The sequence below is a fragment of the Papio anubis genome, chromosome 6 (assembly GCF_008728515.1).
Source record: "Papio anubis isolate 15944 chromosome 6, Panubis1.0, whole genome shotgun sequence".
Lineage (NCBI taxonomy): Eukaryota > Metazoa > Chordata > Mammalia > Primates > Cercopithecidae > Papio > Papio anubis.
Window position 1 is genome coordinate 44,324,483 of NC_044981.1, and position 12,631 is coordinate 44,337,113.

Genomic DNA, 12,631 nt, shown 5'->3' on the forward strand with positions numbered 1-12,631 from the left:
CAATGAAGTGTGAGCAAGGGGCTGCTGGGAGCCAAGGGAGGCTTTTACCCTCCTTCATGGAAGGTTCTCTGTTCGTGCAGCTAAACATACTCCTCATTTATGCAATGTACTTTACCTTTTCAGATCCACAGTGGTGACATTGAACACGACTCCTTTCAGCCAGAGGATCATGAAGAGGCGCTGAGAGAATGGACAGTTGCCAATGCTTTCCCCATCGATTCCAGCCTGGAAAGAAGAGAACCAGTGTCCTGAGTGGGCAGGTGCAATTAGCACAGGGAACATAAGATTGTAACGCCCAAATGCAGGTCTGAGGAGACCTTACTAAAACCATGTCCCAGCAACTTCAAAGGGCAGTAGCCTGATATTATTCATCTTTGTCTGCTTAATGTCCATGCAGAACAATGCCTGGCACCATATAAGGGCTCAATAAATACTTGCTGAACTGAAATGCAAAATCATAACTTTATGAAATCATAGAACCCTGGCATCTTGTGGTAAAAGTAGACCTGCAACATCACTTAGTCTGATACAAATGATGTTGGAATGGCAACTTCTACACCCCCAAGTAATCATCTAGTTTCTGCTTGAATATCTCCACTGACCAGTCATTTGTATTAATATAACTCAAAGCAGTTCATTCTGAGGATTGCTCTAACAGTTAGAAATGCTTTCCTTCAGTACCTAGCCAAAATATGTTCCTCTGTAGTTTGCCCTCCCCCACCCCCTGGTCCTTGGTTCACACCACACGGATGTCATGAATATAAATATCTCAGACTTTGATCCCATATCCCTATATGGAGGCTAATCAGGAAGCTCAAGGTTTTAATCAATACGCCACTTAGTTCTGGCTAGTACTTGGCCTTCACTGTCAATAAGCTATTCATTTGTTAAATTACACTTTTACTCAACAAATACATATTGACTATCAGTTATGTGCAAGGCACTAGAGAAAATTGCCCAGGAGATTCAAAACTGAATTCCTCCAAGGAGCTTATGGCCTTCTGTAGGGTGGGCTTGGGGATAAGACAGAAACCCATGTAAAAATAACAGCATTATTATTGGGTGTTCTGCGCTTCTGTCATTTCATTTCCCTTCCTCTAAATAATAGGCTTTTTTAGGTCTGAAAAACAAGTCTTCTTTACTGCACTTCTGAGTGGGCTGCAGATCCATGAATTTCATAAAGAATTAATTTCAAGCAAACCTATGAACAAACAAAAAAGGTTGGGGAATTGGTCTCTGTAGAATTCATTTCCATTGGGTGGTTTATTGGCTGCCAACATAATACTTAGAGGAAGAAATAACCCATTTGCTCCAGACTCTGATGTTGGCTGCCCTGGAAACCATGGCCCCTGCAGGTGGCCTGGCAGGGGATTCCACTGACAGGGAGGGCATGTGTGGGCCTGGGTACTGAAGACTCGTGCAAAGCTGTAAACAATCCAACCAACATCCAGGAATGGGGGCTTCCTGAGGTTTTGTTTTTGTTTTTGTTTTTGTTTTTTCAAAAGAAAGGGAGAAAACAAATGCATTCCCAAAGCTCAGCACGGTTTTCCCCCTTGAGGTTTGTTTTGCTGCTGCGGCATTCAGGTGGGGAGGCAGCGATGCCTTCTTTCATACATTAGAACCTCATTATGCACTTTTTTCTACCTTGCAAGTTGCTCCCAGCAGGGGCTCAGGTTTATAATGGAAAACTGGAACCTTTGACAGTTCGCTGTATGTAATTGCTATGAAATTACAGTTATTTTACCTTCCTCTTAACTACACCAAAAGCCCCACTCCCTATACAGTTCTCACTTTTCCCCAGTGCTGGAAACAGACCCACCCCTGAGTCTTGAGAGAGCACGGACTCTGTTACATAAAATGGGAAAGGTGGGAGAGCACAGTGTGGGCGCTACACCTGCCCACGGAGCTAAAGTTACCAATAAAACATGCTCAGACAGGTGGCTACCAATTTAATAATAGCTTGGTCCTAACTTGAGTTTATGATGTAAGTTCCCTAGGAACTTCTCAAGAAGCACTTGACAGGTACCAGGTTCTGGGTCCTGTAAGACATCCCAACACAGGAAGAATTCCCCCAGGGCCAGGAATGGTGGAAGTAACAAGAGGAGAATTGAAAAAAAAGCAAAAATAAAAACAGAAGCCAGATCCATATACTGTTACCTGTTTTCCTCTGGTGGTGGTGGTGGGAGGGTAAGGGAATTGAAGGAGGAACTAGCAAAATAGTGGATTTATCAACTACATAAAAAATTCATATAATAATAATATTAATAATAACTTATGCCTATATTGTCAGGCATTGTTCTAAAGGATTTACCTATATTATTAACTTGTTTATTTCTCATGAGAAGCCTGTAAAGAGGGATATTTTCAGCTCTTACAAATGTGAAACGGAGGCCTAAGGTTATCATCGTGGTGAAGCCAGGATGAACCAAGGTGGTCTGGCTAGAGATCCAGTGCTCTGAGCTGCCATTCCTGGAGCCAGCCTGAGGGTCCAGCCAGGTGACAGGTCCTCCCCCGGTGCTGCGAGGGCTGGTGTTGAATTTTATGGACATCCTCCGGTCCATGTGCAATCAGCTCTGCCTGGAGCTTAGGGCATGGTGTCCTTCATGGCTCCCTACATTTTCATTATGTCTTATTAATCTTATATTAAACTATGATTCTAGGTTTAGTAAACAAAAATTGTCAAAGGCCAATAGAAATATGCGAGGATGCTACCATTTACTTCCACTGTCTGGGTGTCCCTCTTTCAGCTTCCTCTATTCCCCCTCAAACCCCAACAGCCTTGTGGCCCTAAGAAATAGTTTGTTAAACTCATGGGTTATATGTGATGAGCTGTGACAACCACCTGAAACATCAACAGAGAAGAACCAGGTGGGGTTCAGCTGGACCCCACATCCTGAAAAGTGTGAGGGAAAACCCAGGTGGACTTTGTTCCAGAGAGATTTTGAGCACTGGGGGCCAGGGACCGGCACAAAAGCAGTGTCCTAGGTGGAATCATGTTCCCCCAAATTCATGTCCCCCTGGAATGTGTGTATGGGACCTTACTGGGAAACAGGGTCTTTGCAGGTGGAATCAACTTTAAGATGAGGTCATACTGGATTAGAATGGGCTCTAAACATGGCTGGTGTCCTTACAAAAAGAGGGAACTTTGGGCACAGACATGCAGAGGACAAAGTCATGTGAAGATGAAGGCAGTGATTGGAGTGATGTATCTACAAGCCAACGAACGCCAAGGATTGGTGGCAGACACCAAAAGCTAGAAGAGACAAGGAAGGATTCTTCCTCGGAGCCTCTGGAGAGAGCCTGGCCCTGCCCACGCCTTGATTTTGAACTTCTGGCCTCCAGAACTGTAAGAGAATCAATTTCTGCTGCTTTCAGCTATACTGTGTATAGCAATTTCTTGGAAACTAATGCAATAAGGGAAGCGTCAAAAGACGATGGTATATATATATTAACAGCTAATGGCAAACTTCCCAAGGTCAAGATTCTGCTTTGAACACAATTGCCAGCTATAATCCCAAAGTACTTCCTGTTCTCTACAGTGTATATAACAACTTATTATAAAATATCATACCACATATAATATTCCATATGATGATACCAGTACTAGTAGCATAATGTAATTATATAAGCTGTATGATTGTACTTCATGTTATATGCTTGATACTTCGTATTATATGCTATTATAGATTGCCTTTCATATGATCTCTCTCCACATATTATGAGCTTAGCTCCCTCAAAACACAGTTGATGTTTTATTTTGTTTGGCTTCAGCAGCAACAAGCACAGGCACCTGAAACTTACTTCATATTCAGTGCCTATTTAAAAGGATGCACATTGAGGGGAGGGTGATGTCCCTCCCTTTTTGTGGCTTGAGGATCTCAAAATTATCTCACTGGCATTCTGAAAAGCATCCTAAAATACATGCATACATACTACATACACACATACATGGCTAGCCTGAGTTATGTAGCACACTAGCCGGAGACTGTGGTTCTAGACCCATCTCTGCCTCTACTTCACCATGTGAATGACCTTAGGTAAATTATCTCCTCTTGGCCTCAACCATTGCACCTATAACTTCCTGCAATTTTGTAAATTCAAGTGGAAAATGGAGATTTGTTTAAGACTGTGGTTCTCAAACATTTTAGTCTTCAAACTCTTTTATGCTTTTAAAGATTGTTGAGGATCCCAGAAAGGTTTTATTTATGTGGATGATAGTTATTGATATTTACTGTGTTGTAAGATAAAGCCAAATCTAAATATTTATAAAAATGCTATAATTAATGTGTCTATTAACATAAACATAAAATAACTATATTTTCTAAAAATAAAAGAAATTTAGTAAAAGTGGCAATGTTTTATATTTTTACAAAATCTTTAACATCTGGCTTAATAGAAGTTGGCTTCCACATTTAATCTCTTGGTATTTAGTTGGGGTATATGGGGCTTTTGTTGTTGTTGTTGTTGTTTTTGAAACAGAGTCTTGCTCTGTCATCCAGGCTGGAGTGCAGTGCCGCGATCTCAGCTCATTGCAACTTCTGCCTCCCAGGCTATAGCAAATACTGACAAATACTAAGTCTGAGTAAGCACGGTGTGTCAGCCAGTTGCCCTTTTAAGTAAAAACTGCTTTGTGAGGGAGGCAGCTGGTTCAGCTGGCAACTCAATCATACAAGTGCTTTTCCTTTCACAACCATCAGACTTTGGAATGCAGCCAAAGAGCTTATGTGCATTTCCCATTTCATCAACCAGAATGTTTAGAAGACATGTATGCAAAAGTTGAGATATAATAACATTATATAATTTTTAATGCTTCATCAAGGACATTCATAATTGACGCTGTTTTTTGTTTTTGTTTTTGTTTTTTTTTCTGCATATGCATGACTGGCTAGTACCACTTATGCCACTGCTTGGATCTGTGCTGAAACACCAGTGAATTTACCTACGAAATGCCAATCCCAGAGAGAGAAGCATACCATCTTGATGTAACTCTAAAAATAGTTGTGACCTCTTAAAACCCCTGAAAGCCTTTTAGGGACCCCAGAAGTCTATGAACAACATTGGAGAACCATTGCTTTAAGACGTTCCATGGACACACCAGGTATGTAATTCTTGGTCTACAGATAATGAAGGGAAAGCTGATAATTGGCCAAAAGTCACTCGAGGGTACCCAAGTCCGGAAGTGGGAGGAATCGTTCAGAGAGGATCCAAGAAGAAATTGTAGAAAGTGACCAGATGACATTGAAGCTTGATAGATGTGTCAGTTATCAACTTACTGCCTTTCAGCTGCAATGCACCCTTGAATATATGCTCTGTGAGAATGGGGAATTTCTTTAAACATTTCTCCTTTAAAGTGAGTACAAAGTTAGGCTTTCTCACCAAGGAGAACTAGACGGGCACTACAGGAGGAAGAGGCTTTCTTGCTGACTGTGGTGTGGGCTGGGGGTGGACGGTGTAGCTGTGACAGCACGCAGTGGAGCCACCCCAGCTATAGGCTCAGCATGCAACCCACCTGGCACCTCGTAGCCTCAGCCTGGTAATAACCTTTCCAGCACTCTTGACACAGAAACCAAAGCCCCCATTAAGCCTATATCCAGCTGGCCTATGGCCACGGTGTCCACATAGCTTGGTCACTTCCTTTGCAAGCCCCATGTGTCCTGAAGGCCTTCTTCTCCACTGACACCTGGATCCTGCTGCACGCTGTACCGATGCCGATTGCTTGTTCCCTGCCTGAACTCTGGGGCGTGGCCTATTGCTTGCTCAGCAACTCCAGACCAGCTCTGGCCTGACCAAACCAGTGAACTTCTGTGCCAGGTTGCGAACAGCTTCTAAGTTTGTCCTTCCCTGGCTCCTCTCCCTCAGCCCTAGGGTACTGTAGAGAGTTTCCTTATATGTCATGGTTACTCTTTTATCTTACGTAATACTTCATGTTGAATTTCTCCTGTTTAACCTACCATGTAGTTTCTCACTCCTGATTGGACCCAGACTACCTCAGATGCTTAAATGTCTGTTATTTCAAAATGTAAGATTTTTATGACCTTTGATTTCTTTAAAAACCTGGCAAGGTTAAGTCCTGGATGAAGTATTAGGAAGGAAACCTCAGTTTTCTCAAGAAAGATAATTAAGTCACCATTTACGTCACATTCCCACTTTTTGTTGCTGTCGCCCATGAAACTTGTCCCTGAGGACTCAAGTGATTAAATAATTTTGTTAAGTGTACAGATAAAAATTATACAACAGTAGGGCTGTATCTGACCTCAGGAATGCTGTACTCCAGCTCTTTCTTTTTACTGGTAGAGAAATAGGCCCAGAAAGGTTGAATGAATTGCCCATGGTAGCACAGCCAGTTCCCACAGCAGAATCAGGTCTCTCTAACTCCTGACTTCCAGCTTTGAGCAGACTACGTTGGCTGTTGTCCTTCAGAAAAGAGTGGCAAAGTGGCAAAGGCCACACGACGAGGACTTTCTTTAAACATAATAACTCATCTAAACTGTTTAGACAAAGAAGCTTTCTTCATAATGATATTTGCAACTGTCCATTTTTAATTAGTTAGTGTAAGTCAGACAACATTTCTAGTTGTGACTATTTTTTTTTTAACACCAAACGGTCTATCCTTCTAACAATTTGGCTGGTAAGACTTCAATTAGCAGGGATGGGACTTGGTGGTACGTGGTCCACATGAGGACAGAGAGGTCTGCTCTTGAAGAAATCAACATTCTCTTTCACAGAAGCCACAAAAGGCCTAATTCACTGGGGTTACCGAGGCATTTTTCATTCAAGAAACAGGTAACAGGTATACATTTGAGGCTACAGAGACCCTCAACATTTATCTAAAGTTTAACATATGGGCTGAATCAGCTCTATGTAGACTGCTCCTTGTACATTGTGATATGAAGAATTCTAGGTATGCTGGTCAGAGTTCTCCAGAGACGGAACCAGCACAATATGTATGTGTGTGTGTGTGTGTGTGTATTTTTATATAAATATATATATACACACACACACACATATGTGTACATATATACACACACACACATATCCTGTTATATCTACTATATATGGAGAAACATATACACATCTTATTTTAATAGAATACACTATAATAACATTACATATATGTATATGTATATAAATACAAATACATACCAGTTGGAGTGTGAAGATTGAGAGATTTATTTTAAGGTACAGGCTCACACAGTTCTGGAGGCTTGGTGTGTTCAGAATCTGCAGGGTAGGCCAGCAGGCTGAAACCCCAGGGAAGAGCCACAGTTCGAATCCAAAGACTGTCTGCTGGCAGCATTCCCTCTTCTTCAGAGGAGGGGATCAGTCTTTTTCTCTATGAGACCCACCCACACTATAGAGGGCAATCTGCTTTACTCAAAATCCACCAATTTGAATATTAATGTCATCAAAAAAAAAAAAAAAAAAAGCACCTTCACAGAAGCATCCAGAATAATGTCTGGTCAATATCCGGGCACTATGGCCCAGCCAAGTTGATGCATAAAGTTAACCATTACGCCTGGCATAAACATTTTACTTGATTCAGGTAACCTGTTAATTCAGTATCTGTCATCTGCACCTTAGCTCACTAGATGGTTTTGTAAACAATTGAATATAGTTGTGTACATGTCCCCTTCCAAAAGAACTCGTAGTAAGCTCCAGACTTAGCAGGCTCCTTGGTTTACATCTCTAAGTGAGCAGGGTCCAGTGGTGCCTTTGATGTATAACTAGCCTGGTTTGATGGTGGCTTTGGGCCCAAGGCCACCTACAACTTTGTATGTTGCACAATGCTACTGTGTTTGTGGCCTGTTGGAGTGTCTGTCCTTCAGCCTGCCTTGAGCTTTACGTCCATCCACCACTGAGTGTATATTCATCCTCCCGTACTTCAAGACACACTCTCTGAGAAAGAACTGCCCTTTCCAACTCAACACCACTGCCCCTTCTCCCAGCCCCTTCTTTCTACTCCCACGTGGCTTCTTTCCTATTCTTCCATGTCCCACTATTTGAATAAATGAATGGGTTTCTTTTAAACCTCTTGCCAGCTCTGCTTCTGTTTAACAACTTCTGAAATTGTTGTCTTTTAATCTCTTTCTGGGTTAGTCAATTTTTTTTCCTTTGTGTCTTCACCTACCTGGTATTTGTCTTATAGCTAAAACTTTTGATTATCCTTTCTTCTTAAAGCTTAGCCATCTGCAGCCTCCCTTGCCACTTGGTGCCTCTTAGGAGGCAGGGGCTGGCTTTACAGGCAGGCAGTCTGTGCAGTTGAATAATGGGGCCCCACACTTAGTTTAATGCTCTACTCTTGCTATCCTGAAATTCTTAATAATTTTGGAGCCTAGATCCCTCATTTTCATTTGGCAGTAGGCACTGCATGTTATGCACTGGCCCTGCCTGTGGCCCCCTTTTTCTTCCTCATTCTTCTTGCTGACATCCTCCTCTTTCTGGTATTTGCCCTCTCAGCTCACCACTCTTCCCCTCCATGCTTGGTGCTCTTTGGAGAACTTATCTATTCTTGAAAACATGATTGTCCTTCCCAAGTCAGCAATAACTCTGGCTTCTAGGCCTATAAACATGCTACTTACCCTAAGCTTTAAACAAAAGTAGAAAGGAGAGTCAGAGAAGGAAAGAAAACAAGGGAAAATGTTGAAAGGCTGTAGGGCTTGCTTGGCTCAAGTCTCCCTTGTTGGTTCCACCTCCTAGCCTATCTCATTCCAATGTCATATGTTATTCTAGAATTTGCCTCATTTCAATTAAATATCTCACCAGTTACTAGATACTTGAGGTTTTCTTATAAGTCAGACAATATGCCTTGTTATTACTATTTTTCAAAACTAAATGATCTGCCCTTCCAGTAATCTAGTTGCTATGCTCCGTTAGCATGAATGTGACTCAGTGATTTATTTATCTACTCTCAGAAACCTGTAAGTACTCAAGAAATATAAGTTTGATGGCCTTGATATATCTTCCAAGTGATTCCACCAATCTTGGGAAGGCAGAATGGCTCTCATATGTTAATACTATAAACCTGCACTGTGCCTTGGGAAAGCCCAGAGTCCACACTCTCTGCCTCCAAGTTTGGCTGTTTCTGCTCACTAGCCCAGGTGTAATATTTAACAGCTAAATTCCATTGCAGTAGAGGCAGATTTCAGTCCTCAACTTCACAGAATACTGTGGTACAGTGTTAGGGGCATTGTATAGACCCATGCAGACCTGGGTTCAAATTCCTCCACGACACCAACCAGCAGAAAAAATGTCTGCAGCACTATTTCCAATCCTGTATGCCCTTCATAACCTTTCCACAGTCCCAGCTAGAGGTGGAGTCCACATTTCCCTTCTTCTTAAAATAGGGCAGGCCTTTGTGGCTGCCTGCGTGAATGGAATATGGCAGAAGTTACACAATGTGTGACTTCGGAGATTAGGTAATAGAGGGTGATACAGCTTCTGCCTATCTCTCTCTCTCTGTATCTTTTGGTATGCTTGCCCCTGGAACCTAGCCACCATGTTGTGAGGAAACCCAGAGCACATGAAGAGGTTCTCTGTAGTGTTCCAGCTAATAGTCTCAGCTAAGTTTTCAGATGACAGGTTGCCTCAACAACCAGACAAGAGAATGAATGTAATTTCTGATTATTGCAGCCCCCAGGTATTGACTTGTCCCAAATGACATCTACTGAAGTAAAATTAGCCATTCTCACCAAGTCTTGGCCAAACTGCAGGTTTGTGAGCAAAATAAGTGTTGTCATTGTTTAAAACCACTAAGTTTTGGGCTGGTTTGTTACTCAGCAGGCAACTCACCTACACACTTAGCCTCAGGCCCCTTATCTTCAAATTGGTGGCAGAGTTGTTATGTAATTGGATAACAATATGTATAAAACATATAGTATTTCCTTTATACATTTATGATTATTGTCATATGGCCAGAGAAGAACAACATTTAGGAAGAGCTTCTTAAACACTCTGTTTATGAAATGCTATGCCTTGGTAAAGAGTCAATAGACCTCTCTTTGATGGCACAAAACTTCAATAGTACCTAGTGTTCAGGGTTTTGTGTATGAAGCAATAAATTCAACAAAGAAAGCAAATACAGGAAGAACTACAGCTACAGTTCATTGACCAGAGGAGAGTGTTCCTAAACTAGGTCAGTCATGCATTTACTATGAAGAGAGAGAGGGAAAAGTGGCTCATGTTTGGTTAACTGTTGGTACAATGATAGATACATGCATGTATGTTCTTTACAAGACCATTGAATTTCTGTGAAAAGCAACACCCTCCAACCAGACACCTTTTTCAAGTCGTTCAAGAGTCAAAGATGAGAAGGGCTGGAACCCAAGGAATATAGATGGTTGAAGCTGAGGGATCAGGTCTGGGACCGATTCCTGGAAGTTTTCTATTGAAGTTTATTGGAAGCCTTTGTGTTCTCTCAACATCCGGAAACATTTTCACAGCTATTTAAGGTACTGTCATCCTATTCTTTAGACCTGATTATGGCTCTCAATGCTTGGATCAGGAAAGCTGAAAGCTGGAATTCTTCCACCTCAGAAATGTACCAAAACACAGGAAACCAAAGAGTGATACAAATCTACAGCCTCAAATAAACACAACTCCTTTCCACATTGGCTTAATTTGAAGAAGAGGTCTCCTCACTTAAGCCTTCCTTGGAGAATCCCTATCCTAATAGAGGAAATATGTTTTCCACTTAATGAGGCCACTGTCAAAGTTTTGCTTTCCTCCCTTGACACTTTTTTTATTTGTTATCCAAGATACTATGGAAATTAATGGCAGCTCTTGATCATGAATCCATTCCCCCTACATTTAAGGAATAACCCTGCAATTCCTATAATCCTCATACCAAACAAGGATATCTTGACATTGAGCTCTCCTACTCCTACAGAGGTTGGTGTGTGGGATCCTGAGATAGCTGAGATTCCTCAATTATTACTCATCTGCCCTTCTGTTCTGGTTGTCTGAATGTCGAGTTTTGAATATAGCCTCTTAATAGGATAAGCTGGTCTGGAAAGACTTTAGAGACATCCCAAAATCTGTCATCCTAGCTCTCTGTTGGTTTCAATAATCACTCATGAATCCCACACTCAAATATAACAAATTAAAAGCTTATGACACTAAAATGAAATCTGAGTCCTGAGGTTTATTAATTAGGGTCATGTACATCTGAGAACTTATGCAAAAAGCTTTTGCAAAATTACTAGTTTATAATATGTCAACAAAGTATATTTTTAGAGCTTGAAAATTCCACTCAACTAAGCATTTTAAAAACTGGAATGCCCAGACCCCACTGTCAGATATTCTGATTTAATTAATCTGGGGGTAGGGCTCAGACATCAGAATTCTTTTCCCTCAAAGTTCTCGAGGTGATTCTAATGTTCAGTCAGGACCGACAGCTTCTGATCTGGTGGTACCCACAGTGGGAGATGTCCAGTAGAATCACCAAAGGAGCTTGTTAAACAAACAAAGAAACAAATGAGCTCCCTGACCCCACTATAGACATGCAGAATCAGTCTCTGGGCTCGGGACATGTGTGATGGGCTGGACCAAGCACCGACTGTAGCACTTGGACGTTGTTTCTCCCTCCTCTTTTTGTTTCCTTTTTCCTTATCTAAACCGGAAACTCCTTCACATCCTGGCCCCACTCCTACTTCCCACTCCGTTTCTGTGCTGTTCCTCTTCACCTTCCATCCCTGCACAGGCCCTGAAAGAAGTGCACCATTTTGAGTTGTTCAGGGAATGGAGAGCTCATTTTGGATCAAGACATCTGGAGAACCTCAAGTCAATGCAGCCATAAACAACGCCAAGAACTTCACGTGCCAACTAATATTTTTATGGTTGCATCTCCACATAGAACTCTTCAGTTCTGCCAGGTGGGTCTTCCCTGAGGGTGACAGAGTGCTGTGACTGGGTATAGAAACCCTAGCCACTGGGCTCAAGTTCTCATGTGGTCAACCACAGGCCATATGTACCCAATCACATTTGCTCTCTCCAGCCACCTTCCTCTAGTCAGCCATGGTGAAAAATGTGCCTCTTAAAAAAATTCAGGGTACTCATAAGGTCCTGTTTTGGGCTTTCTTGGCTATGTGGAGTGCCAGCAGGCTTTATCTCCATTCTCAACCATATGCAGGCACTTGGCCACTTGGGCAGGGTGGATCCACACAGCCAGATATGCATCTTCACCAAGGCCCTGCTTGGTTCCAGAGACTAGGGATGTAGTGATGTGGTGATGAATGAGACATAGTCCCTCTCTTGAGAAGCTGTCACACAACAGAGGCAGCAAAAAGTAAAGAGATGATGGCCAGGTCACCACTGAAGTGCAGTAGTGGTAGAGCATGGGTGGAGTGGGGACAGGAAGGAGCCCACCTAAGGGTTCAGGGAAGGATTTGGGGCAGCAACAATGCCCAGTATGAGCCTCAAATGTAAGAGAGTTTATTCATGCAAAGTGGTAGGTAAGGCCATCCAGGCAGAAGTGATGGCATATGCACATGCCTGGAGGCTGGATTGCACAATGCAGGTGTATTAGGCTGTTTTTGCATTGCTGTAAAGAAATACCTGAGACTGGGTAATTTATATTGAAAAGAGGTTTAATTGGCTGATGGTCCTGCAGGCTGTACAAGTGTCATGCCAGCAT

The 12,631-nt window shown here is 42.2% G+C and overlaps 1 protein-coding gene across 3 annotated transcripts in view; it reads right to left on the bottom strand.

The window, feature by feature from the left end:
* CLIC5 (chloride intracellular channel 5) overlaps positions 1–12,631 on the bottom strand; it is a 132,019-nt gene that overhangs the window by 72,587 nt on the left and 46,801 nt on the right. For all 3 annotated transcript variants that reach the window (XM_017957913.2, XM_003897681.3, XM_009205297.4), the window contains exon 2: positions 116–225. In XM_017957913.2, the coding sequence (XP_017813402.1) occupies positions 116–225 (110 nt within the window). The remainder of the gene's footprint in view (positions 1–115; positions 226–12,631) is intronic.